The sequence below is a fragment of the Aquarana catesbeiana genome, linkage group LG01 (assembly GCF_042186555.1).
Source record: "Aquarana catesbeiana isolate 2022-GZ linkage group LG01, ASM4218655v1, whole genome shotgun sequence".
Taxonomy (NCBI): domain Eukaryota; kingdom Metazoa; phylum Chordata; class Amphibia; order Anura; family Ranidae; genus Aquarana; species Aquarana catesbeiana.
Genome location: NC_133324.1, coordinates 972,420,010 through 972,447,981, shown reverse-complemented (window position 1 = coordinate 972,447,981; position 27,972 = coordinate 972,420,010). Strand labels below are relative to the sequence as shown.

At 45.2% G+C, this 27,972-nt stretch overlaps 1 protein-coding gene across 3 annotated transcripts; it reads left to right on the top strand.

Moving 5' to 3' along the window:
- The first annotated feature begins 52 nt into the window (after positions 1-52).
- LOC141123187 (killer cell lectin-like receptor subfamily B member 1B allele C) lies at positions 53-27,972 on the top strand. 3 transcript variants are annotated; one of them, XM_073612037.1, is made up of 6 exons: positions 53-218; positions 18,235-18,528; positions 19,001-19,069; positions 21,068-21,216; positions 21,334-21,446; positions 27,848-27,972. In XM_073612037.1, the coding sequence occupies exons 2-6, from the start codon at positions 18,297-18,299 to the stop codon at positions 27,945-27,947; spliced, it is 663 nt and encodes a 220-aa protein (XP_073468138.1). In that variant the 5' UTR covers positions 53-218; positions 18,235-18,296; the 3' UTR covers positions 27,948-27,972. The 3 variants fall into 3 exon arrangements, with proteins under 3 accessions (XP_073468138.1, XP_073468137.1, XP_073468136.1); XM_073612036.1 differs by having other exon boundaries at positions 53-223; XM_073612035.1 differs by lacking the exon at positions 53-218 and adding an exon at positions 4,175-4,301.

The following is a 27,972-nucleotide window of genomic DNA, read 5'->3' as shown; positions in this document are numbered from 1 at the left end:
CTTCCACTTTGCCTTTCACAGTCCACACCCCTCTGTTCCCATTGGCTGGGGAGAAGCTGTACACCATTTCCTGAATGGAGAGGAGCACGAGGTGAGAACAGCCCATGATGGGGAAGTGTCTGTTCTGTGTGCTGGCAACATGGAATGGTAACCGAGCTCAGCGAGGCAAGAAGAGGAGAGTGCCGTCCTGTAGCCACGATGTCCAACCGATGTCACTGGTGAGGTATGACACTGCTCAGTGTCTCCTAGTCACCAGCTGGGATTCTCTGTACCCCAACACTGACAGAGAAATCTTCAGAAATTGCTAAAACAAATCACTTAACACCTCCTCGGGGGGCCCTTGAAGGGCTGCAGGCTCCAGATTTTGTGTTACATGGCTTTGCCCTCCCAGATCTAAGTTGCCCCCCCCAAAGCCCCCTGACCACCCCTTCCACCCTGCATGCTATGCCTGGCTGCTGAGCTCCTTTCCCATTAGACTGTGTGTAAAGAAATGTGATTTCAGCCCTGTGTAGTGTGTGTGTGGGGAGGGGGAGCTGTATACAGCGCTGGGATGGGAAAGGAGCTCTGCCAAGTGACCTGCCAGGGGTGTATCTGCACGGACATGGAAGTAGTGGGGGGGCCCAGGTCAACTTTTGCATTGGGGCCCACAAGCTTCAAGCTACGCTTCTGAGGGGGAAGGTTTCCAAAGAGAAAGGAAAAGAAGGTTAGTGAAGTGGAAGGCGGAAGAGGGGAGATTTAGGAGAGAAAGAGAGTGTAGATTAGAGAAGGGAGGGGAGGGTTCAAGAGAGGAAGCAAAAGGGGGTTTGAGAAGGGGAATGGAGAGAAGGAGAGGATTGAGAAAGGGATAGAAGTTTAGAAAAGGGAAAGGGAAGGGAGTTTAAGAGAGATAGGTAGAGGAGGACAGAGAAGTGAAAGGGAGGGTTCAGGGACTGGAAGGGAGAGGAGGGGATGTTTCATGAGAGGAAGAAAGAGAAGGTTAGAGGAGGTGAAGGGGGGGTTCAAGAGAGGAGTGAGGCGGAGTACTGAGAAGTGGAAGGAAGAGATGGGGAGAGTTCAGGAGTGGGGATGGGGGGGGGTAGAAGGGAAAAAGAATGGAGAGGAGGGGATGGTTTAGGAGAGAAAGAAAGAGGAGAATAAAGAAGGGGAAGAGAGAAGTGGGGAGGGTTTAGGAGTGAAAAGAAGAGGAGGAAAGGGGGGGTGTTCAAGAGAGGAAGGGAGATGAAGCTACAGAAATAGAAGTCGGGGGTCATATACAGTAGATCCTGTGTGTTCCCCTCTGGACACCCGATGATGGGTCTGCTTCTCAGAGTAGCACAGACAAGGTGGGAAGTCTCACCTCACCTCAGAGACAAGTGTGTGTATTTCAATCTTCAAAATTCTGAAAGGTGTAATAACTCATCACTCCCATCCTGTGCAATGTATAATTATAAAGCTTTCTACAAAAGCCTGGCAGAAGACAAGAGAAGTTGAATGATTCAATCAAAAATAATATACAATAGTCCCATAAACTTGTATCTGCATCAAATCAGGAACTCCCAGGGGTGACTTTGGTGCTTAGAATGTTGTCAGGTAACTTTTGTGCTCCCCCTTCTGATTTCCTACTCATCGACTCCTGGTGCCCCTGCAGGGGTAATGGGCATGTAGTACTTTAAATGGAAATCGCAGCTCCTTGTTGGTTGCGGTGGGTGCCTCGGGTATATCCTGGCTGATGGAGATGTTGCAATGCCCTCCCAGATGAGTCAAAACTCATATACAGGTCTCCCCACGAGCTCTTTGCTCTCACTTCCTCTTCCCAATGCAAACTTGTATCTGCATCCTGATTTGATGCAGATACAAGTTTATGGGACTATTGTATACTATTTTTGATTGAATCATTGCAGCATATGCTGGGTCCAGGCTTTAATATATGAACTGTAAGGTATTCATAAGGCCCACAGTATATGCCTGAGCCATGTACACATATGGATGTGGCTGATGTAGATACAAACTTATGGGACTAATATACAATACTTTGATATACTTATTGTGGCATATGTTTTGTTCCAGCCCTATTATACTAGTCAAGTTGTAGCTGTGTGGTTGGTATAAGTTAAAATGTACTAAATTGGGTGATTGCTTGTCCTTGCTCTATACAGTGGGCACAGTGTATATTAAATATATACAGAGCGGATTATCTCTGGTAATACACTGCACCAACTTAGGCAATTTACCTATATATCATTCAGCTTACTTGTTATACAATTTTACCCCTATATATATTAACAAAATATTCTACCGATTGGGGATCCGAGGACCCCTTACTCCTACCAGTCACTGAGGCATTTTATTTAACCTACAGACTGGGATGATATGTACATTGGTGTGTAACACTGTATTAACATAAAACCACCTGTATGTTTTTTTCCTATATATGCATTAGCATTTAGGTTTCCAGGTAGCGCCAGTTAACCCTTTTCTTTTAGTTCATACATGGTTAGCAGAGTACCCTTGTGAGTGCTCTGCATAGGGGAGGCAGCAACCTGTTCTTGTACCATACAGGCCCATCCTAAGCGCAGTTTCTTTACGTGTTATATACCAGGCCACATACCCTCAACATGGGGAGTGTGCTTTGGAGTCCCCCCAATGTTGGCCTCTTGTTTATGGGGTCTGCGGGTGATGGCTTATCAGAATCTGGAAGTCCCCTTTAACAAGGGGACCCCAAGATCCTGCCCTCTCCCTTTTTTTTTTATGTATTCATTTGTATGGTTCTTTTTCATGTGGCTTTTTATGTGAATTTGTTTCTTTTGCTTTGTTTTATTGATATTTACATGTATTTAAATTTTTTGTTTGTATGATGAATCCGAAGGATTTTATAGAGGAAGATGCATATAGAAGCAGCAGGTCTGCTACTATTTTTTACTCGCTTATTAAAAGGGCTAAGGTGCACATTATCTCTCTGATCCATCTAATGAGCAGACAACAGGATCATCAAATTTGTCCACCCCTTATATAGAAGAATATGCTTTGTTCATTTTTATTTTCAGGGGTGTACAACCACTTTAAAGGGAAGAATTTAAAAAAATGCTGAAATTTGTTTAAATAACATGCCTGGGGGATGTGTTAAACCTGCCTGTGAGGTGTCTCATCTGTACGATGTACTACAGCAAAAGTGATATTCACAAAGTAAAAAAAAAATGATATTTCCCGGTCACTTTGTTCTGTTAGTAAAAAAAAGACCAGGATTACCCTCAGCATCTATATCAGGCCGACATCTTGGGTGAGGGTCTGCTATGGATTGTAATAGGGGAACCCAAAAAAAGCAAACAAAAAACTACGCACATATCCTCGAAAAGGTGTCTGGTCTGGATGTCAAGGGGGAACCCACGAAAAAAAAACTGCATTTGTCCACAAAAATGTAATATCAGTTTCCCTTTATAAATAGAGGGCTTCATGCCGCCAACACAGAATTCACCTTTTTGCATATTTTGATAAACACACGGGGGGAACCAAAAAGAAGCAATGGGTTGTGGAAGTGGACCTATACTCACCTCCATCCCATGATGTGGCATCAACGAGCTCCTTCACCAGCAGTGACATCTTCTCACATAATACCAATGGATGGTACAATTGTGCCCCATCACCCCCCATCCCTTTCCTTGGGAATGGTAACACTCTTCTTACCAGCTTCTCTTCTCCCTGATTGGAGTAAAAGGAAGGCAAACGTCACCAAGATTTATAAATTAGAAAATGATCATTCCACTGCTAAAAACTGGAAAGGTGAAGAATAGTACTTCCAGTTGCCAAACACAACTATGGAAACCCCTTTTATAAATCGGTGAAATACAGATGTGAGAGGAATGACAGAGGTACCAAACTTGGGATAAAAAGACCCATCTGACCTGATGTAAAATGTAGACACATTCCTTAGTAGAATAAGGAGTAGGAGGACCTTATAGAGATAGAAGACACAAAGGAGCATTATTTGGATGTTCTACACAAACAGTAAACTAGAACCTCTCTGTACACATTGGACATCCTGTATGATCAGATAGATGGATTCAGGGATCATGTTTGCACTCCCGTGTGAATCCCTGTCTCTTCTTCATTTCCTTTATTAAATCAGCCCCATCATCTCTATTAGATGTCACACTCTTGTTCCTCCTGTTCCCGTACAAGGCTGACCACAGTCTGCAGACACAGATGAGCTCTCAGGTCTCATTACCTCTTCCAATCTGGCTGGAGAGACCACAGAACATCATATGAGAGCAGAGACACCATGGAGGAGGACGCTGAGTCTGCACGGAGGAGCGCTCAGAAAGCAGGTAAACTGGGGAGGGATGGGGGAGAACAAAGTGAGGACATTTATTAAAGCCATTGAGGCTATCACCAATCTTCATGTGCAAATATGTCATGTCAGCAGTTATCACTGGGTCTTTTTTTGCAATCAAATCAACAGGTGTAGTTTTCTATGGTAGTGCCACCAAATAGCCGATGATATGTTTGTCACCAACCCTATGGTCACTCTCCCTAACCTTAGAACCCTTTTGTCCCACTTTGGTAGTTTCTCTGGCAGTGGCAGTCTGTCCAATAGAGGCGCCTGTGTGCCACCCCCCCCCCCCCCCCCCATCCATGCATCCGGCCCCTTTCAGGACGCCAGATGCATGAATTCCAACAGGGTTGTGTTTTTTTTTTTTAAGCACCTGATTAGAGCCAGAGACTCTAATAGGCTTCAAAATAGGGTGGGCTCAGGGCGCAGAGAATCGCGCTATGGGTCCAAACAGGTGTGTTACAATAGCAAATTAATATTCTCTATTGAAACACTGATCCTCCTCCCAGCCAATCAGGAAGCGGGTCTGAGACGAAAAAGGAGAAGGGTCCCAATTGGCTGCCGGAAAGGAGGGAGGTAACAGAAGTCATAGCCGCCGCCACTGGGATGCCTGTGGAGAGCAGGGGAAGGGGAAGCCACCACCATAAAGGAAAGCCACCGCCGCCACCGCCGTGATGACCGCAGAGAGCGGGGGAAGCTGCTGGTGAAGCCCGGGAGAAGCGCTGCCCACCATAGATGGGTTGAGTGACCCAACCGACCGGGAGGTTGGTGGCGGCACTGTTTTCCGCCCCCCCCAAAAAAAATTACCACTGTCCGCCACTACTCTCTGGTCTCCATATCAACCACACCAAATCTAAGATTTTGAATGTTTCCTTTTCACCACCTTTAGTGGTCTCTTTCCCCTACTCGTTGGAACTGAAATGCCTCCCCTGCCTGGGAATTAATCTCACCTCCTCATGTGATACTCTTTACGAGGCTAACCACCCACCACTTTTTCACAAACATAAGCACTTGTTAGTTTTCTGGTCCACCCTCTATCTGGGTTAGGCTGTATTGCAGCAATTAGGATGAAGTCACTATATCACTTCTGGGTCCTACCTCTGCTACTCCCCTCCCACATTTCACTTATACAACAAAACCAGATCATATAATTAATTTGATGCCATCACAATCCTGGACTTGTTAGCTATACTCTTTTTTACAGTAGACCCCAAGGCAGCCTAGGAGTTCATATATATTTCCAAGCTGTTCAGTTGTTCTCCCTCCCCAAATACCATGTGACCACAGAAATCTCTATTTGGGTCTCACTGGAGGCAGATGATTGCACCCTTCTCTGCATAGACCATTTACTTTGTTTTCTCCAGAAGGACAGAACTTGTATACACAATCCTGCTACATTACATTCTCTGAAACTTTGGGATAATCTTAGGTACTCTGGGCAGATCCAATCCGCTCATCTGCCTTCATAGAATTTTGTTCAAAATCCTTTCTACTGGGTTTTGAGAATTCTTCCCTTTTTAACAGTGATTACAATGAAAGATCACTCGCTTACACACACTTTAAACACCAGGTGGTGTTAAGTTATTCCACACGCTTCATAACACTTACACCCCCCTTAATTCTGAGATATTTAATTTATTGCAGGTAAACCATTATGTCACTTATTCGGTCCCTAGCACGTCAGGTAGCACTACCCTTGCATAAATATAAACATGACCTCCATGCCCTGGGTATGGGCTCCTTACTGTATAATCAGCTTCTGACAGAAAACATCAACCTTGTCCAAATGGCTGCCAGACCTTGACATCCAACTGGACCCAGAGCAATGGTCCTTGATCTGAGATACCACCAAGTTTTGATCTCAGAATGCTATTGCCCTGGAAATGAACTACAAGCTATTACACCATTGGTATTTGACCCCGACTAAAATTGCAAAATTCTCCTTGGAATATGCAGTAGCTTGCTTCCGAGGGTGTCCAGATTTGGGGATATACCTCCACACCTGGTGGACCTGTCCAGTTGTACAACGACTATGGGCTAAGGTATACAACATGTTAGCCCTTCTGTTGACCCCTTCAATCCCAATGCTCTCAGCTGAGGCCTACTAAAAAAACTATTCAAACTAATGACCCATGTCCTGTCCTCACAGCTACTAAACAATCCATAGCACAAGCATGGATAGCTGACCCCCTCTCAATGACAGCAGATAAAAATTGGCTTCATACAACCTTTATCAATGAAAAACTAACAGCGAGACTGATGGCTATCCAAATTACACCAGGTTTGGGACCTTCAGGTCTCACATTTTATGACAGAAGACTTCTACCATAGTTGACTTATGATACCTACTCTACTTCTACTGATCATTGCTGCCTTCTGCGCAGCGAGCTGCTCCCCTCAAAACTTGTCTAAGCTGTAATGATGCCAAATCTTGTATTACTAGTCATACTCTCTTTGTATTATGTTTCAGTAAAAATTATTAAATGAAAATTGGAGGAAATTTGGTTAAAGCTGTATCAAACCCAAAAGCAAACATTTATTATATTGCAACTTATCAGTTCCTAAGAAAGGAAACTAATGCAGTCATCACAACTACGTATTGGTAAGCTGCAATATATGACATTTTTAGTTTTTAGTTTAATACTGCTTTAAACTGTGACTTTTTATAGAGCGCTTTTAAACTTTGAAAATTTTGGGTGGAGTTATTTATAGAAAGAAGAACACTGGAGACATGAATACATTTCTGTCTGGGAAGATTTAATGGACCCATTCTTGTTATTTGCAACCCACAGCTGAGACATTGTTTATCTTATGTGTTACATTGTATCTTTTATTAAATTGTATGAGAGGTGTTTTGTTACATTTGTGTTTTTATATAGAGTATTGCACTATAATGACTTGAATGTTCTATTGAGCGATGTATTAGGAGATATTTGGTTTACATACTTCTGCATTTTGTATACTTTGTATACATTGTATACATACTTTGTATACTTTTGTATACATTTACAAATTAAATCTTATTGCTAACAGCTCTTATTTATTAAGTGGACTTAGTGCCTATGTAAGGTAATCCAAACAACTATCCTAAAACTCAAACACCCTCATTATTTCATAACCAAAAGCCAAAAAAAAAGCAAAAATCCCACTCCCATGCCAAACCTCTTATCCAATCCTCTCATCCAGCTAACACCCCTAACTCATTCTAAACCTTTCACTCAACCCAAACACCTTCTCCCATACCAAATGCCCTTACTAAACCCAAACACCCCCATCCAGCCCATTTCACTGTACTCAATACAAATACCTTTTGTACCCCCTAACACACTCAACAAATCACCTTAAGTCAAATGCCTTATCCAACCAAGATCCCTCACTCATTCTAAACCCTTAACCAAATCCAAACTCCCTCTCCAACCCAAGTATACTTAACCCTCCTAACATCTTCACCCCTTCCAATGACCCTTATCCATTCCATATATATTTTCCCCCAACCCAAACACTTTCATTAACCTATTAATTAATAACAATCCCCAAACCAAACCAAATCTCTCAGCCAGTTGAGTCCCCTCACTCATTCCTAACTCATCGTCAAACCCAAAACCTTTACTTACACCAAACACCTTCCTCTACTGCAAACACATCACCTCAACCCAAAATTCCTTCATCCTACATAACATTCTCACCAAACCCAAATATCCTCACCCAACCTAACTATTACCCCCCCCCCCCCACCCATCTACTATAAAAGCTGCTCAAAACCCAAATCCCCCACTAAACCAAAGCACCCTTACACAACCCACAATCCTCATCAAAACCCCCCATCCAAGTTATACATCAACACCCCAACTGAACCCAAATATCAAATATACCCAATCCAAAGCTTACCCCACCTAAATATCGTTACCTAACTGAGACATCCTTACCAAACCCAAATGTGACAGAACCAATCGGGACAGGGGCTTTTGGAGGGGACTGCAGGGTAGCCTCTTGCCTACTGACTATGGGCTCTGGCATTTCAGGGAGCTACGAGCATTCAGGAAGATGTCCTGTTATATAATGCAAAATGACATGTTATTACCACATTTAACAGTCAAGGATGCCATGATGGTCTCTGCCAACTTGAAACTAATTGAGAACATGGATGTGGAAAGAAAGCTGGTTAATTACATCTGTTGCCGGACTGTATGGGATGGGCACTCCCTGACTAATCAAAGCTTGTCTAGGGGCCTAGCTGTTAATTAGCTTACTGGTATATTAGTTCACTGTTTAATTGGATTAAAGTTAGCTGCAAGCTGTTCATTAGATGTACTGTTAGATGTACTGATGATTTTACTGTTCAAAGTTGCATTGTTCAGGATAATGTGATCAAGCTCTTATCTGATTTTGTGTGGTTTAAATTCTGTGTAAATTTACAATACAGTTTGTTCCTGTTTGCATCTAAGCTATAGTGTTGTCCAGTTCTTGGGAGCAGTTTTCAGCTATTAAACCTGGTTCCTGTTTCTAGAGAGGAGAAAGCTGTATCTTGTCGGAGGCATGTAGGTGGTGTGTCAAGCAGTCCATCACACCAAATGTCCTCACCCAACTAAAAGTCGCTCCCAAACCAAAATCCCCTAACTCAATCAAAACACAATCCTCATCAAAATCCCTCATCCAAAATATATATCTTCAGCCAACTTAATCACCCTAACTGAACCCACATATCTTTACCCAATCCAAACATTTTCACCAGGCCTACAAATCTCTTTACCTAACTGAGACATCCTTGCCTAACCCAAATGTCTTTACCAGTGGCAGAACTACTATGGTCGCAGCATTTGCACTTGCGACTGGGCCCTGGAGTTCCGCCACTGTGGTGGGGCCCTGCCCATCCATTTTGCCACTGTGGGGAGGCGCTGGTGGGGAAGGGTCATCTGTCGGGGGTCGCCTGCCAACGTACCCAACCGCCAATCACTAGTCTCCGCCCATTGTTCCAGAATCCAGTCAGATGTCAGGAGGAAACTGGAGTAGAAAGTCAGCTTACCAGTTGATTGCCAGTAGAGTGAAGGAGGAGGAGCTCTCTATTCTGTGAGGAGCCCCTATGTCAGGAGAGGCATCGCTGGAGGCACGTGAATGAAGCAGAGAGGCAGAGACACACTGAGCAAGGAGAAGGGGGAATCGACTGACACTGAGAGCAGGTGAGTGCCAGTGCCACTGATCCCATCCCCCATCACCACAGCTGCCTCTGACTTATCCCACCCCCCCTCCCATCAGGCAGCGGTGATTGGGGGATAGGGAGGACATCAGTGGCAGTGGACTGATGTCATCCTAACCCTCCCATCACCACCACCACTGATGTCATCCCTATCCCTCCATCACCACTGACACTGATGTCATCCTTATCCCCGTCACTAATATCCTCCCCATTCCCACCACTGCTACAGATGTCATCTCTATACCCACCACCACCACTGATATCATCCCTATCCCCACCACCAATGTCATCCCTATCTCCACCACCACCACCACTGATGTCATCATTATCCATCCATCACCACTGCCACTGAGGCTATCCCTATCCCCACCATTGCCACTGATGCCATCCTTATCCTCACCACTGTCACTGATGCCATACATATCCCCACCACTGATGTCATCCTTATACCCACCACCACCACTTATGTCATCCCTATCCCTCCTTCACCACCCCCACTGATGTCATCCCTATCCCCACCATCACCACGAATGTCTTCCTATCCCCACCACCACCACTGATGTCAACCCTATCCCCATCACCACCACTGATGTCACCCCTATCCCCACCAAGGCTACTGATGTCATCCCTATCCTGCCACCGCCACTGATGTCAGCCCTATACCCACTGCCACTAATGTCATCCCTATCCTCACCACTAGGGATGAGCCGAACACCCCCCGGTTCGGTTTGCACCAGAACCTGCGAACGGACCGAAAATTTGCACGAACGTTAGAACCTCATTGACGTCTATGGGACTCGAACATTCGAAATCAAAAGTGCTCATTTTAAAGGCTAATTTGCATGGTATTGTCCTAAAAAGGGTTTGGGGACCCGGGTTCTACCCCAGGGGACATGTATCAATGCAAAAAAAACTTTTAAAAACGTCCATTTTTTCGGGAGCAGTGATTTTAATGATGCTTAAAGTAAAAAAAAAAAAAATTGAAATATTCCTTTAAATATCGTACCTGGAGTGTGTCTATAGTATGCCTGTAAAGTGGCGTGTGTTTTCCATGTTTAGAACAGTCCCTGCACAAAATGTCATTTTTAAAGGAAAAAATCTCATTTAAAACTGCTTGCGGGTTTAATGTAATGTCGGGTCCTGGCAATATGGATGAAAATCAGTGAGACAAACGGCATGGGTACCCCCCAGTCCATTACCAGGCACTTTGGGTCTTGTATGGATATTAAGGGGAACCCCGCACCCAAATTAAAATAAGGAAAGGTGTGGGGCCACCAGGCCCTATATACTCTGAACAGCAGTATACAGGCGGTGCAAACAAGACAGGGACTGTAGGTTTGTTGTTAAGTAGAATCTGTTTGTAATTTTGAACGGGTACATTTTTAACGTGTTTAGCTCCAGCCAAAAAATCTTTTTTAAGCTTTTTGGAAAACATAGGGAAGGGTTATCACCCCTGTGACATTTGTTTTGCTGTCTTTCCTCCTCTTCAGAAGATTTCACCTCACTTTTTGTCCCAATGACAAATGTTTTTTGAAAATTTGGGGTTTTTTGTGGAACAAGGATTGGAAAGCATCAGTGGAAAGGAGAAATGTTTTTCCCATATTAACTCTTACAGGAGAGAATTTCCCTTCCTAGGGGTAGATTTCATCTCAATTCCTGTTGTCTCCCGCCGTTTGCAAGTAGGAGTCGTTTGTAAGTTAGATGTTTGAAAGTAGGGGCCTGCCCTATATACTCAGCAGAAATTTGGGCCTTAGGTGTTGTTGTGGCCACAACACTGTAAGCCCTCACAGGGCCCTGCTGTGAAATATTAGATCAAGAATTGTAATTACATGCCCCTGTTGAACAAGGGCAGAAAAATTGGGCCTTTGGTGGTGGTGGTGCTGGTGCCACAACACTGTAAGTCCTCACTCGCTCTTGGTGGGTGCAGAAATGGGCCCTGCTGTGAAATATTAGATCAAGAATTGTAATTACATGCCCCTGTTGAACAAGGGCAGAAAAATTGGGCCTTTGGTGGTGGTGGTGCTGGTGCCACAACACTGTAAGTCCTCACTCGCTCTTGATGGGTGCAGAAATGGGCCCTGCTGTGAAATATTAGATCAAGAATTGTAATTACATGCCCCTGTTGAACAGGGGCTGAAAAATTGGGCCTTAGGCACTGGTACTGGTGCCACAACACTGCAACCCCTCACAGATACTCTAGTTGTAACGCAGAAACGACTCCTGCTGCAAAGTATTGCATCAAAAATTGTAATTACACGCCCCTGTTAAACAGGGGCTGAAAAATTGGGCCTTAGGCACTGGTGGTGGCGCCCAGAACCAAAAATGTTCTTACAAGCTATCAGCATGATCATTGAGGAGGAAGAGGATAATTACTCAGGGATAGTCACTCAGCATCAGCATAGGCAGTCTTTGAAGAGATCTGAGATTTTAAAAAAAATTATTCGGTTACATCAGCATCAGGTGCTTGGTAGCTGGTGGTGATCCAAGACTGATTCATTTTTATGAAGGTCAGTCGATCGACCGAGTCGGTGGACAGACGCACCCTGTGATCGGTTACAAAGCCTCCAGCAGCACTGAATGTGCTTTCCGAAAGAACGCTGGATGCAGGACAAGCCAGTAGCTCAATTGCATACTGTGCAAGCTCTGGCCATTGATCCATCCTCAAGACCCAGTAACCCAGAGGATTTTCGGTGGGAAAGGTGTCCAAGTCAGATCTTGCCCCTAGGTATTCCTGCACCATGTAAAACAGACGCTGGCGATGGTTGCTGGAACCGATCATACCTTGGGGCTGCGGACCAAAAAATTGTCTGAACGCATCGGTCAGACGGCCACCTTCTCCACCGCTCCTTCTTTGACTGACTGAAGCCTCAGCAACACGTTGTCCAGAAACAGGAGTTTGTAACCTCTCAGTCTCTGGGAACGCGTTGCACAGACCTTTCTGCAAGGCCTCCCGAAGATGTTTCATCCTCTGCTCCCTCTGCGATGGCAAGATAAGGTCCACAACCTTACCCTTGTAACGTGGATCAAGGAGGGTTGCCAGCCAGTATTGGTCCTTCTCCTTGATACCACGGATACGAGGATCCTTACACAGGCTTTGGAGGATCAGGGAGGCCATGCAGCGTAGGTTTGTTGAGGCATTCGGTCCGGAGTCCTCTGGGTCACTAAGGACGACATGGTCCGCAGCCACCTCCTCCCAGCCAGTACAAGTCCATGTGTTTCTTGGGACTGATCCCTTAAAGAGTGCTGCTGATGCTGAGTGCCAGGCTCCACCTCCATACTGACACAATCTTCCTCCTCCTCCTCCTCCTCCCCGTCCTCTTCCTGTGTGATCGGTGGGCACGCAGGAACACTGTCTGGATAAAGGGGGCCTTGAGAGCTAGGGAAGTCCTCCTCCTCCTGCCTCTATTCTGCCTCAAGTGCCCTGTCCATTATTCCATGCAGCGTGTGCTCCAACAGGTGGACAAGGGGGACAGTGTCACTGATGCATGCACTGTCACTGCTCACCATCCTCGTGGCCTCCTCAAATGGTGACAGGACAGTGCATGAATCCCTGATCATGGCCCACTGGTGTGGGGAAAAAAAAACAAGCTCCCCTGACCCTGTCCTGGTGCCATAGTCGCACAGGTACTCATTGATGGCCCTCTGCTGCGTGTGCAGCCGCTGCAGCATGGCCAACGTTGAGTTCCACCTGGTGGGCATGTCACAGATTAGGCGGTTCTTGGGCAGGTTAAACTCCTTTTGGAGGTCCGTCAGCCGAGCACTAGCATTATATGACCGGCGGAAATGCACACAGACTTTCCTGGCCTGCCTCAGGACATCCTGTAAGCCCGGGTACCTGCCCAAGAACCGCTACACCACCAAGTTAAGGACGTGAGCCAAACAGGGCACATGGGTCATTTGTCCCTGTCGGAGGGCAGAGAGGAGGTTGGTGCCATTGTCGCAAACCACCATTCCTGCCTTAAGTTGGCGTGGCGTCAACCACCTCTGAACCTGCCCCTGCAGAGCTGACAGAACCTCTGCCCCAGTGTGGCTCCTGTCCCCCAAGCACACCAGCTCAAGCACCGCATGGCATCTTTTGGCCTGCGTACTTGCGTAGCCCCTTGAACGGCTACGGAGCACCGCTGGTTCCGAGGACAAAGCACAGGAAGAGGCCATGGAGGAAGAAGAAGAGGAGGGGGTGGAGGAGAGAGGTGTGTCACAATCATTAGCATTTTGGAGGCGTGGTGGCGGAACAACCTCCAACACTACTGCACCTTGTCCTGCATCCTTCCCAGCTGCCAGCAGAGTCACCCAATGCGCTGTGAAACTTAGGTAACGTCCCTGTCCATGCCTGCTGGACCATGAGTCAGCGGTAATATGCACCTTACCGCTGACCGCCCTGTCCAGCGAGGCATGGACATTGCATTCCACATGCCGGTAGAGAGCCGGAATCGCCTTCCGTGAGAAAAAGTGGTGTTTGGGTACCTGCCACTGAGGAACCGCACATTCCACAAACTCACGGAAGGGGGCAGAGTCTACCAACTGAAAAGGCAGCAGTTGAAGTGCTAGCAATTTTGCCAAGCTAGCATTCAACCGCTGGGCATGTGGATGGCTGGGAGCAAACTTCTTTTGGCGGTGCAGCAGCTGGGGCAGGGAAATTTGCCTGTACAATCTGACGTCGGTGTACCAAAAGCAGATTGCCCACAAGTACTTGGTTGTGACACACCTAATTCTACACCTTCATTCCTCTCAGTGCAGGTCTCAGAGAGGACTGAAGGTATAGTGGGGTTGGAGATCTCAGCTGATGAGGAGCAAGGAGAGGTCCTCTTTGTTCTTTGGCGTGGGTCTTTTAGATACGCTTGCCAACGAACTGCATGGCAGGTCAACATATGTCTGGTCAAGCATGTGGTACCCAAGCGGGAGATGTTTTGGCCACGCGAGATACGCTTGAGACATATGTTGCAAATAGCAGCGGTGCAATCTGATGCACTCGTCTCAAAAAATGCCCACACCAAAGAACTTTTTGAATAATGCGCAGAGACTGCAGCGCCCTGCACATGTGGAGCTTTGGGGTGTGATGCAGTCAAGGTGCTGCCCTTAGGCTGGCCCCTGGAGGGCATCCTGCCTCGTTGGTGATGTGCCGTCTCCTCCTTCTCCTCCTCCCCTCTCCTATCAGGCACCCACGTTGAGTCAGTGACCTCATCATCCCATCCCTCCTGATCACTGGAGCAAACCTGGCAGTATGCTGCAGCAGGGGGAGCATGACTGCCAGATTGCAGTCTTTCTTGGGCACCCCCTCTGTCCGTGCTCATGTTACTGCCTTCATCGAGCTCAGTATCATCATCAGAGCCGTCCAAACGCTGGGCATCCTCCTGGAGCATGTACCCAACACTGTGGTCAAACAGTTTGAGGGACTCCTCAGGAGGACATGGTGGGGCTAGGGAAGGAGTCACTGATGACATTGAGCCAAGGGAAGAGGCCGCTGCTTTGCCAGACAAAGTACCCTGGGCATGGGTGAGAGAGGATGAGGAGGATGAGGACGGCTTGGTCATCCACTCGACCAAGTCTTCCGCATGTTGCGGCTCAACGCGGCCAGCTGCTGAAAAAAAGGCCAAGCGTGTCCCACGGCCACGTGCTGATGAGGATGCACCGTCTCCACGACCAGCACTAGACACAGAGCCTGCTTGCCCTCTCTTATTGGCTTGTGACTGTCTGCCTCTCCTTCTTGGCCCTCCAGACATACTAATGGCCTGTAGCTGCACTAAGCTGGGATATATATATACTGCAGCTAGCAAAATCAACTGCCTGCCTGTAGTATGAGAACACCACCAACCTTCTACAGGTAGCTTTAGCTGAACACTGTGCAGAGCTCGCAAAAAACTAACTTGTAGCTTTTCTAGCTGCCTGCGGTAGTGATAGGATCAGGAAAACACCACCAACCTTCTACAGGTAGCTTTAGGTGAACACTGTGCAGAGCTCGCAAAAAAATAACTTGTAGGTTTAGCTGGACACTGTGAGGAGGACGCACCACACTAACTTGTAGTTTTAGCTGAACACTGTGAGCAGGACGCACCGCACTAACTTGTAGGTTTAGCTGAACACTGTGAGGTGGACGCACCGCACTAATGCCCCGTACACACGGTCGGATTTTCCGATGGAAAATGTCCAATCGGAGCGTGTTGTCGGAAATTCCGACCGTGTGTGGGCTCCATCGGACATTTTCCATCGGATTTTCCGACACACAAAGTTGGAGAGCAGGAGATAAAATTTTCCGACAACAAAATCCATTGTTGGAAATTCCGATTGTGTGTACACAAATCCGACGGACAAAGTGCCACGCATGCTCAGAATAAATAAAGAGATGAAAGCTATTGGCCACTGCCCCGTTTATAGTCCCGACGTACGTGTTTTACGTCACCGCGTTCAGAACGATCGGATTTTCCGACAACTTTGTGTGACCGTGTGTATGCAAGACAAGTTTGAGCCAACATCCGTCGGAAAAAATCCATGGATTTTGTTGTCGGAATGTCTGAACAAAGTCTGACCATGTGTACACCCTATAACTTGTAGTTTTAGCAGAACACTGTGAGGTGGACGCACCACACTAACTTGTAGGTTTAGCTGAACACTGTGAGCAGGACGCACCCCACTAACTTGTAGGTTTAGCTGAACACTGTGAGCAGGACGCACCCCACTAACTTGTAGTTTTAGCTGAATACTGTGAGCAGAACGCACTGCACTAACTGTAAATAGTCTAGCTACCTGACTGTGGTACTAATAGGATCAAAAGAACACCAGCAATTTTCTTCAGGTAGCTGTAAATACTGTAACAAGACAAGCCTGCCTGTCAGTAAGAAGATAACAGGAACGGATCTAGCTGAACACTGTGAGCAGGACGCACCCCACTAACTTGTAGGTTTAGCTGAACACTGTGAGCAGGACGCACCGCACTAACTTCTAGGTTTAGCTGAATACTGTGAGGTGGACGCACCACACTAACTTGTAGGTTTAGCTGAACACTGTGAGCAGGACGCACCGCACTAACTTGTAGGTTTAGCTGAACACTGTGAGCAGGACGCACCCCACTAACTTGTAGGTTTAGCTGAACACTGTGAGGTGGACGCACCACACTAACTTGTAGTTTTAGCTGAACACTGTGAGCAGGACGCACAGCACTAACTTGTAGTTTTAGCTGAACACTGTGAGCAGGATGCACCGCACTAACTTGAAGGTTTAGCTGAACACTGTGAGCAGGACGCACCCTGTGTGGGGCGTGTACTAAATCCCCTGAGCCATAATTGGCCAAAGTCTCCTTGGCTTTGGCCAATTACGGCTCTCTGTTCAGACGGCGCTGTGATTGGCCAAGCATGCGGGTCATAGTGCATGCTTGGCCAATCATCAGCCAGCAATGCACTGCGATGCTGCAGTGAATTATGGGCCGTGACGCGCCACACTAATTTGGTGCGAACAGCCCATATCGTTCGCAATTCAGCAAACGGGCGAACAGACGATGTTCGAGTCGAACATGGGTTCGACTCGAACACGCAGCTCATCCCTACTCACCACCACCATCACTGATGTCATCCCTATCCCACCACCGCCACTGATCTAATCCCATCCTCACCACCACTGCTGTCCCCCCTTTCCCCAACACCCTCAGTGGACTGATCCCATCACCCCCCTCATCATCACCACTGCCGCTGATCCCATCCCACCACCACCATCAGTGGACTGATCCCACTCTCCTCACCACCACCAACAGATTCCATGTCCTCACCACCTCAGTGGACTGATCCCATCCCTCCACCACCAGCGCTGCAGCTGATCCCATCCCTCCACCACCATCAGTGGACTGATCCCACTCTCCTCACTACCACCAAAGATTCCATCTCCTCACCACCCTCAGTGGACTGATCCCATCCCTCCACCACCACTGCTGCAACTGATCCCATCCCCCCACCACCACCGCTGCCATTGATCCCATCCCCTCACCACCCTCAGTGGACTGATCCTGTCCCAATCACTGCCACTGATCCCATCCCTCCACCACCACCACTGCCACTGATTCCATCCCCCCACCACCCTCAGTGGACTGATGCCTTCCCCATCACCACTGCTGCAATTGATTCCATCCCTCCACCACCACTGCTGCCACTGATCCCATCCGACCACCACTGCTGCCACTGATCCCATTTGACCACCACTGCCACTGATCCCATCCTTCCTCCACCACCACTGCCGCTGATCTAATCCCTCCACCGCCATCAGTGGACTGTTCCCATCCCATTCCTTTTATTAGTTACACAGGTTCTGGGGATAATTTAATGCAAATAAGGCACTAAGTGAAATTAATTACCACCTCTTTCAGCCACAGTACCCTTGGTATATAATATGTGTTCGGTTTTAAAAGGATGAGGTGGCAAACTTACCCCCCCACCAACACCAGAACCGCTGCCACTGATACATGGGGGGCTTCATTGTTTCTTGCACCGGGGCACAGAAGGTTCTAGTTATGCCTCTGGTCCTTACTCAATCCAAATACCCTCATTCAAACCAAAGTCCATGACCACATCTACACATCCCTGAAGAACAGACAGTTTTGGGCCCCACAAACACTTTGGCTGCACCTACTGATCTTGAGGAAACAATTTTAGTGGAATGAACAATTTTGGACTCTGACCTCTTGGTGTTCTGCTCAGAAGCACTCTTCTTCCTCCAACCATCCTTCATATTTATGTATTCTGTGTATTTCCAGAATCTGACAGTGAGGATGTGGTCCCCAGATCCAGCTTTCTGAATGTGATCCCTACATCACCAATGTATGAGCATATGGACCAGAAATCTTCTGTGTATGACAATGTAGCCCCAGAATCTTCTAGCAATATTCCTACAACATTTATCTCTCAGCATGTGGCAGTCACATCATCCAGAAGAAATCATGTGGCCCATGGAACATCCCGCTATGGTTGTCTGGTCCCTGCACTGCTCATGGTGTTGCTGTTGACATGTGTCACTCTACAGTCAGTGCTGATATTTCTCCGTGTATCAGGTAAAAGACTCCTCAGTGGTGGGGCCGATTGTACACACTAAATACTGTATATTGAGAGGTAAAATTGATAGAGAGATTCTGATTGGTATTAGAGAAGTCTGACCAGGAAGACAGTTGACTTCCACTGGTTTGAAGTCTACAGACTTCCAGTAGTCCCTTCTTTGGAGATGACATTTTCCCTTAATGGAAAAGTTTCTTATCTGAATGGACTGCGGTCAAATAATCCGAGTCTGCTGGCAGTTTTTTCTATTGGGGTTCTATTACTTCAGATCATCACTAATAACCAGTGCGACCAAACCCCACCATTTTATACCATCAGAAGTGTAAGTGTTCTCTAAAAAAATAGATCAATATATTGTACTACACAGAATGATTTTACATGGGAGACCAACAAGAGGCTGCAGTCCCGTCTGTTACTGAATATTTCTACAGCTTGATAGAAGTTATTACTAAAGATGAATGTTTATCACAGGAAAACCAAGAGAAGACTGTGCCACTGGGAACAGTTCCTATTCACCTGTATCAGATCAGACAACACGAGGTACTATAACCATATCTTCATCATTACTGACTGTCTCTATTATTCCATATTACAGGACGGTCTCTCCTGTGTCTGGCTGTCTCTTCATCATTACTGACTGTCTCTATTATTCCATATTACAGGATGGTCTCTCCTGTGTCCGGCTGTCTCTTCATCATTACTGACTGTCTCTTTTATTCCATATTACAGGACGGTCTCTCCTGTGTCCGGCTGTCTCTTCATCATTACTGACTTTCTCTAATATTTCATATTACAGGACGGTCTCTCCATTGTCCGGCTGTCTCTCCATCATTACTGACTGTCTCTATTATTCCATATTACAGGACGGTCTCTCCTGTGTCTGGCTGTCTCTCCATCATTACTGACTGTCTCTATTATTCCATATTACAGGACAGTCTCTCCTCTGTCCGGCTGTCTCTCCATCATTACTGACCGTCTCTACTATTCCATATTACAGGACGGTCTCTCCTGTGTCCGGCTGTCTCTCCATCATTACTGACTGTCTCTATTATTCCATATTACAGGACGGTCTCTCCTGTGTCCGGCTGTCTCTCTATCATTACTGACTGTCTCTATTATTCCATATTACAGGACAGTCTCTCCTGTGTCCGGCTGTCTCTCCATCATTACTGACTGTCTCTATTATTCCATATTACAGGACGGTCTCTCCTGTGTCCGGCTGTCTCTCCATCATTACTGACTGTCTCTATTATTCCATATTACAGGATGGTCTCTCCTGTGTCCGGCTGTCTCTTCATCATTACTGACTGTCTCTATTATTCCATATTACAGGACGGTCTCTCCTGTGTCCGGCTGTCTCTTCATTATTACTGACCGTCTCTATTATTTCATATTACAGGACAGTCTCTCCTGTGTCCGGCTGTCTCTCCATCATTACTGACTGTCTCTATTATTCCATATTACAGGACGGTCTCTCCTGTGTCCGGCTGTCTCTCCATCATTACTGACTGTCTCTATTATTCCATATTACAGGATGGTCTCTCCTGTGTCCGGCTGTCTCTTCATCATTACTGACTGTCTCTATTATTCCATATTAAAGGATGGTCTCTCCTGTGTCTGGCTGTCTCTTCATCATTACTGACCGTCTCTATTATTTCATATTACAGGACGGTCTCTCCATTGTCCGGCTGTCTCTCCATCATTACTGACTGTCACTATTATTCCATATTACAGGACAGTCTTTCCTGTGTCCAGCTGTCTCTTCATCATTACTGACTGTCTCTATTATTCCATATTACAGGACGGTCTCTCCTGTGTCCGGCTGTCTCTCTATCATTACTGACTGTCTCTGTTATTCCATATTACAGGACGGTCTCTCCTGTGTCCGGCTGTCTCTCTATCATTACTGACTGTCTCTATTGTTCCATATTACAGGACGGTCTCTCCTGTGTCTGGCTGTCTCTCTATCATTACTGACTGTCTCTATTATTCCATTTTACAGGACGGTCTCTCCTGTGTCCGGCTATCTCTTCATCATTACTGACTGTCTCTATTATTTCATATTACAGGACAGTCTCTCCTGTGTCCGGCTGTCTCTTCATCATTACTGACTGTCTCTTTTATTCCATATTACAGGACGGTCTCTCCTGTGTCTGGCTGTCTCTTCATCATTACTGACTGTCTCTAATATTTCATATTTCAGGATGGTCTCTCCATTGTCCGGCTGTCTCTCCATCATTACTGACTGTCTCTATTATTCCATATTACAGGACGGTCTCTCCTGTGTCTGGCTGTCTCTCCATCATTACTGACTGTCTCTATTATTCCATATTACAGGACAGTCTCTCCTCTGTCCGGCTGTCTCTCCATCATTACTGACTGTCTCTATTATTCCATATTACAGGACGGTCTCTCCTGTGTCCGGCTGTCTCTCTATCATTACTGACTGTCTCTATTATTCCATATTACAGGACGGTCTCTCCTTCGTCCGGCTGACTCTTCATCATTACTGACTGTCTCTATTATTCCATATTACAGGACGGTCTCCTAGATGTCCGGATCTTTGGATATCCATCAATGATAAATGTTATTTCATCTCTGAGAACAAAAAATCCCATGTAGACAGTTATAGAGACTGTACAGAACGTGGCTCCAGACTGGCCACTGTGAAGGAGGAGACCATACGGGTCAGTGCCGGTGTCACTAGGTGGGTGTGGGGTGAATAGTATTTGGTGGTTCTCAAAAGACTTCCAGAAAGGTGATAGGAATAAATTGAATAATGTGTTGTGTATTGTTTTATCCAGAGACTTATCCAGAGACTGGTGACCATCACAGGAAAGGAATTCTGGATCGGATTAACCAAATATAACTCTGATGGTGGTATATGGAGAGGAAAATGGCCAGATGGCAGCATGGAGTAAGTATCACAGGACTTTTTTTTCTCTTAAACAGAAAACCCCCAAACCTTCAGGAGAAGTATCTCTGTATGTCAGGCTTCCTCCTCCTTCCTCTTCCTCCACAAAGATTTGCAGACACTCTGATTGTGTGACAGAACAGTTTTTTCTTTTTATTGAACATTAATAAGTATTAATAAGTTGGGGTATGATAGATCTCTTATGGCTGCACTCTTACCCTATGTTCACAGCTATGGTTTCCTATGGATGTAGTTTGCATCTATGCGTTTTGCAGCAATACATTTTTAAAAAGGGTCATGGTTTTTTCCCTGCAGCAGATTGTGTTTTTTTCGTGTAATTGATTTCAATGGATTTGTACCAAAAACTCAAGTGTTGCGATTTTGATGTGTTTTTTTTTATGTGTTTTGTAGGGTTTTTTGCTTTAAAAACACTGTATATAACCTCACCAATACGTAGGTGGCCCAACGATTGAGGCACCTACGGTGTGGCAGGAGCGCACCCCTACCACCCCCTCCTCCCTCCCCCCTCCTAATTCCTCTCATACCTGCTCTTTACCCTTCTGCTTCTTTTCTCTCTCTCCCCATTTTCTTTACGATTCTCATCTTTTAAATTATAGTCGATGAAGACTATCACAGTATGTTACATAATTTACCAGAATGTTTATTCTACTTTCTGTAAACTTAAAAATTGAATAAATACCATTGTTTGAAAAAAAAAAAAAACACTGTATATAGCTGGTTGCTAAGGAGCAGACTGGGAAACCCGCTGCCGTGTCCTTAACAACCAATGAGTCATCAGCAGTCACCAGGGTTTACAGCTGAATGAAAAAAAAAGTTGCTGGCAAAAACATTTGGGGAAAAAAAGCGTGGCCCCCCCCTTAAATCTATACCTTTGGGTCTGGTATGGATTTAGAGGGGAACTCCATATCAAAATAAGAAAAATGGCGTGGGCTTCCCCCTCCTGGGCTGTGGTTGTGGGGTCTGCGGGTGGAGGGTTTATCAGAATCTGGAAGCCCCCTTTAACAAGGGAGTCCCCAATTCCCACACCCCATGTGAATGAGTATAGGATGGTACATTATACCCTTACTCATTCACCAAAAAAGTGTCAACAAAAAAAACCTCACAAGCACAGTTTTTGACAATTCTTTTATTAAAAATAAAAAACAATGTCTCCCGATGTAGATCCATCATCAATCATGACACCCGTCAAAAACCGTGTTTGTGGTTTTTTTGTATTGACACTTTTTTTGCGAATGAGCATGGGTATAATGTACCCCATACTCATTCACATGGGGGGTGGGATCTGGGGACACCCTTGCTAAAGGAGGCTTCCAGATTCTGATAAGTCCCCCACCCACAGACCCTCTCAACCACAGCATGTTGAGGGCATGCGGCCCAGTATGGTTCAGGAAGGGGGGTTCTTGCTCGTCCCCTCCCTTTCCTGACCTGCATGCTCAGATAAGGGTCTGGTATGGATTTGGGAAGACCCCATGCCATTTTTTTTATTTTAGTGTGTGGTTCCCCTCGGGTTCCCCTTCAGGTCTAGTATGGATTTGGAGGGGACCTCATGCTTTTCCCCTAATTTAATTAGGGGAACCCCACTGACAGCTGTTGACTCGTAGGTTGTGACGCGGCAGTTGGCTTCCCAGCCCGCTCCTTAGCAGCCAGCTATATACAGTTTGTTTAACTACTTCAATACCGGGTACTTTCACCCCTTTCATTCCCAGACCAATTTTCAGCTTTTTGTGCTCTCGCGTTTTCAATAACAATTACTCAATCATGCTACATTGTACCCATATGACATTTTTATAACTTTGTTGACACAAAATAAAGTTTTCTATTTTTTGCAATATAAGCGAAAAAAGAGCAAACATTTTGAAAAAAAATATATTTTCTACTTTCTGTTTTAAAAGAAATCCAATAAAATCTAATTTCATCATAAATTTAGGCCAGAATATATTCTGCTACATGTCTTTGGTAAAAAAAAAAATCCCGATAAGTGTATGATAATAGGTTTGTGTGAAAGTTATAGAGTCTACAAGCTATGCTACGTATCTTTGAAAATGATCAATCCTGATGTACTGACGGCCTATCTCATTTCTTGAGGCCCTAAAATGTCTGGACAGTACAAATACCCCCCAAATGACCCTTTGTAAAGAGGACTGTCCAAAGTATTTAGTAAGAGGCATAGTGAGTTTTTTTGAAGTTACAATTTTTTGCCCACAATAGTTTGGAAAATGAAGAATTTGTTTTCCACAAAATTGTCATATAAAGTTATTTCTCACACATGGCATAGATAAACTTTTACACCCCAAAATACATTCTGCTGCTCCTCCTGAGTACGGCGATACCACATGTGTGAGACTTTTACACAGCCTGGCCACATACAGAAGCCCAACATGCAGGATGAACCATCAGGTGTTCTAGGAGCATAAATTACATAAATTACATATATAATTTCCTGACTACCTATCACACTGGAGCACCAGGACAATGGAAACACCCACAAAATGAAAACATCCCAATGTATATTCTACGAGGCATAATGTGTCTTTTGAACATGTCAAAGTTTTTGGAAAATGTGAAAAGAAAATGAAAACGTATTTTTTTTTTTTACACAAAGTTGTCAATTTATAAGATGTTTCTAACACATAGGATGTACATAGCAAAAATGACACCCCAAAATACATCCTACTGCTCCTCCTGAGTATTGTAATACCACGTGTGTGAGATTTTTCCACAGCCTGGCCACATACAGAGGCCCAACATCAGGCGTTCTAAAGGCATAAATTACACATTTCATTTCCTGAGTGCATATCACTTTTTTGAAGGCCCTTAGTACCAGGACAATGGAATTAGATGTGGCAGATGATCACAGACAGATGTGTGCCAGATGTGCACAGATGATCACGGACAATTGTGGCAGATGATCACGGACAGTTGTGCCAGATGATCACAGACAGATGTGGCAAATGATCACAGACAGATGTGGCAAATGATCACGGACAGATGTGTGCAGATGATCATGGACAGTTGTGGCAGATGATCACGGACAGTTGTGGCAGATGATCATGGACAGATGTGCGCAGATGATCATGAACAGATGTGGCAGATGGCCATGGATAGATGTGCGCCAGATGTGCCCCAGATAATCACGGACAGATGTGCCAGATTATCATGGACAGATGTGACAGATGATCACAGACAGATGTGGCAGATGATCACAGGCAGATGGACAGTGAGAGAGATGTGTCAGATGTTCAGTGGGACAAATGTTTACTGGGATAGATGTTTTTTACTGTGTTGGGGACACTGTGATAGTATACTCTTTGGGGAAACCAGCTGGGTGATCTGTGTGTAAAAAGCTGTAAAAAAACAGCTCATACACACTGATCCCTAGCTCAGTTCCACTCTCCTTCTCCTCACTAATAGGTTCTGTGTAATGAGAATCAGAGTCGATTACCTGGAAACGGCTGTGTTTACATTACATGAATAAATATAAGGAAAAAATCTTGCGAGCCACAATGATCCAGTACCTTAATAGAGAACCAACTGAATAAATACCCGGCTGCAAACGCAGATCACGTATTCATGACCGTGCGATAGAATGTAAACAAAGAATGCGTTGCGCCTAGGGATATATCTAAATATCTATACTCCTTAGTGATAACATGTGAAAAATAATAATAAAGTAAAGTGCAATTTACAGAAAATATGGATCTAAGATCACTTTCTGTATAAAACAAACTCTATAACCACGTACAACAAGGTGCCGTGTGCATTGAATCACAAAGTGCAATGTGCATATACTGCGTACCTAAATCATGTGATATAATTAAAAGCACATGTGAATAAATGTATAAAATAACCAAATATAAATCCTTGAATAGGTGTACACACTGAAAATGTACTATACATATATCACATAAAAAATCCACTGTGATTATAAAAGTGAGGGTGAAAAAAATAAAAATAAATAAAAGCACAAGTAAATAAAACACTCGTGTAGTAAAATAGACTGTAATCGTCCTTATTGTGGTATTGAAAATTACAGTCGTGAAAACTCTTCCAATCCAGCAATGTGAAGTGACAAAGTTCCAACAGAAATCAATATAATAGTGGTGCTTCAAAGAAAAAGTTCCAGTACTGAATCAAAGGTGCCCAAATCATGCCGTGAAGTGCCTTGGTGACCCCCAATGTGATTGCGCTCACCTTAGAGCGTGTGACACAGTGTTCAGTTGTGTCAATACACGCTTTGGAGCCACCCCTGGGCTCAGTGATTAGTAACAGCTGATTCCCCAAACAGATTCGTTATGGCTCCACACACATCATACCATAGAAAAGAGAAAGGCTAATATAGTGTAATACCGCAAGATTATTTTATTAAAATGACATCCAATCCCCACAGTGGGGTACTCACATTTATAAGGTGCTCATGTGCACCAAACATAACAAGTGAAATAAACCGCTGTACGGCGTGCTGCGGGGTGTGAGAGATCCACAACCGAGCTCTGTGCTGATCGCTCCGTCCTGGCCCCTCCCCTACGCGTCTTCGACACAGGGAGTCACGTGTCTTCATCAGGGGGATATGATTGGACGGGCGCTCTGCAGTTTAAATACACTGATGGCGGCCATTTTGCGTGAGACCGCAGACATTAATGTAATGGGCTCCGCTCCTCTTATTCATTTTAAGTACATTGACGGCGGCCATTTTGCGTGAGACCGCAGACATTAATGTAATGGGCTCCGCTCCTCTTATTCACAGCACAGAGACATTATTCCCATACGATCTCTATAATCATGTTAATCTAAGGGGAAAGAAACTCAATCCTATACTCAAAATACACAGGATGGAGCTAGGAAGGGAATCAAAACTCACACCGCTCAGCATTCCCATAGGGCATATAAAACAATATATATATAAATATGAAAACAAATGTGGTAGCGATCCTAAACTACACCAATCTAAAAATGGCTAATACGATAATTGTTCTAAATGCAGACATAGTAAGTACATTTGCCACACTATAGTCATATAACAGACAAAAGTGCACCTCTTCATTCAGCTATAAACCTCCCCTATCAGTATAAACTAACAGCCCACATAAGGATGCATGTTGAATACTCCCCTATCTTATAACCATATTCTGTATTTAAAAAATTAAAATCCAATCTGAGATCAATCCTAAATAAAAAAAAAAAAAAAAAACATTAAAACATCTTTATTTAAAAATCTTCCTCTAAAAAATCTTACTTAAAAAACTTTCAATGACTGGTATGCCCTCAAACGAAAAGGGGGTGTGGCAGATGATCACAGGCAGATGGACAGTGAGAGAGATGTGTCAGATGTTCAGTGGGACAAATGTTTTTTACTGTGTTGGGGACACTGTGACAGTATACTCTTTGGGGAAACCAGCTGGGTGATCTGTGTGTAAAAAGCTGTAAAAAAACAGATCATACACACTGATCCCTAGCTCAGTTCCACTCTCCTTCTCCTCACTAATAGGCTCTGTGTAAGGAGAATCAGAGTCGATCACCTGGAAACGGCTGTGTTTACATTACATGAAGGCTGTGATTGGATACAGCCATCATGTGATCAGGAGGGCCAATCCCAGATCCCTCCTGCTGAGTGATGTTGCCCTGTCTCTGGGGGACACAGGCACATCTGAATCATGCCGATGTGTGGGCACGTTGCCGTGGGATCTCGATCCTTGTGATGTCACCAGGCTGTGTTAACATCACATGATGGCTGTGATTGGACACAGCCATCATGTGATCAGGAGGGCAAATCACAGAGCCCTCCTGCCGATCCAAGATGTGGCATGTCCAGGGGACACGAGCGCATCAGAATCTCGCGGCTGTGCGATCCTGCTCCTTCTGAAGGACGTTCAAGAACGTCTACACGGGAGAAAGGGCCCAACCCGCCGTTTATATGCAGTGGCTGAGTGGGAAGTGGTTAATAAATGCATTAAAACTGCATGCAAAAATGCATAAAAAATGTGGTTTTGAAAATGTAAAATGCACCTGAAAACCACGTCAACTGCAACCACATAGATGTGAGCCTAGACTTATAGTCACTTTCTTAAAGTAGATCCCCTACAGCAGTCCTTTTATAACAGCTCTCCTATGGAGATGTTATGGGCACTGGTCACCCTCCAGAAACACTCCTGTGACCTCGTTCACCTGTAATAGGACTGGACATGTTATATCTGTGCCATGTCCTCTATAGTTCTTCATCACCAGACCCTCTAGTGTGGCAGCCGGTGTGTGCACCAACCCAACTAAATAAGTATAGGCCTCTGTACATAATATGTCCAATGTTCTCCTCTATCTCTCCTCTCCCCATTACTGCTCATCTACAATGACTGTTGAAATGATCTTACCAGACTTTGTCTCCTGTCTAGAACTCTCACTGAAGGGATAGGAAACTGTGCCACGCTCGGATCTATTCTGACACTGGATAACTGTTATGCTGCACTGAACTATATCTGTGAGAGCGACTGATCTGAGGAACCCTGTTTGACCGCAC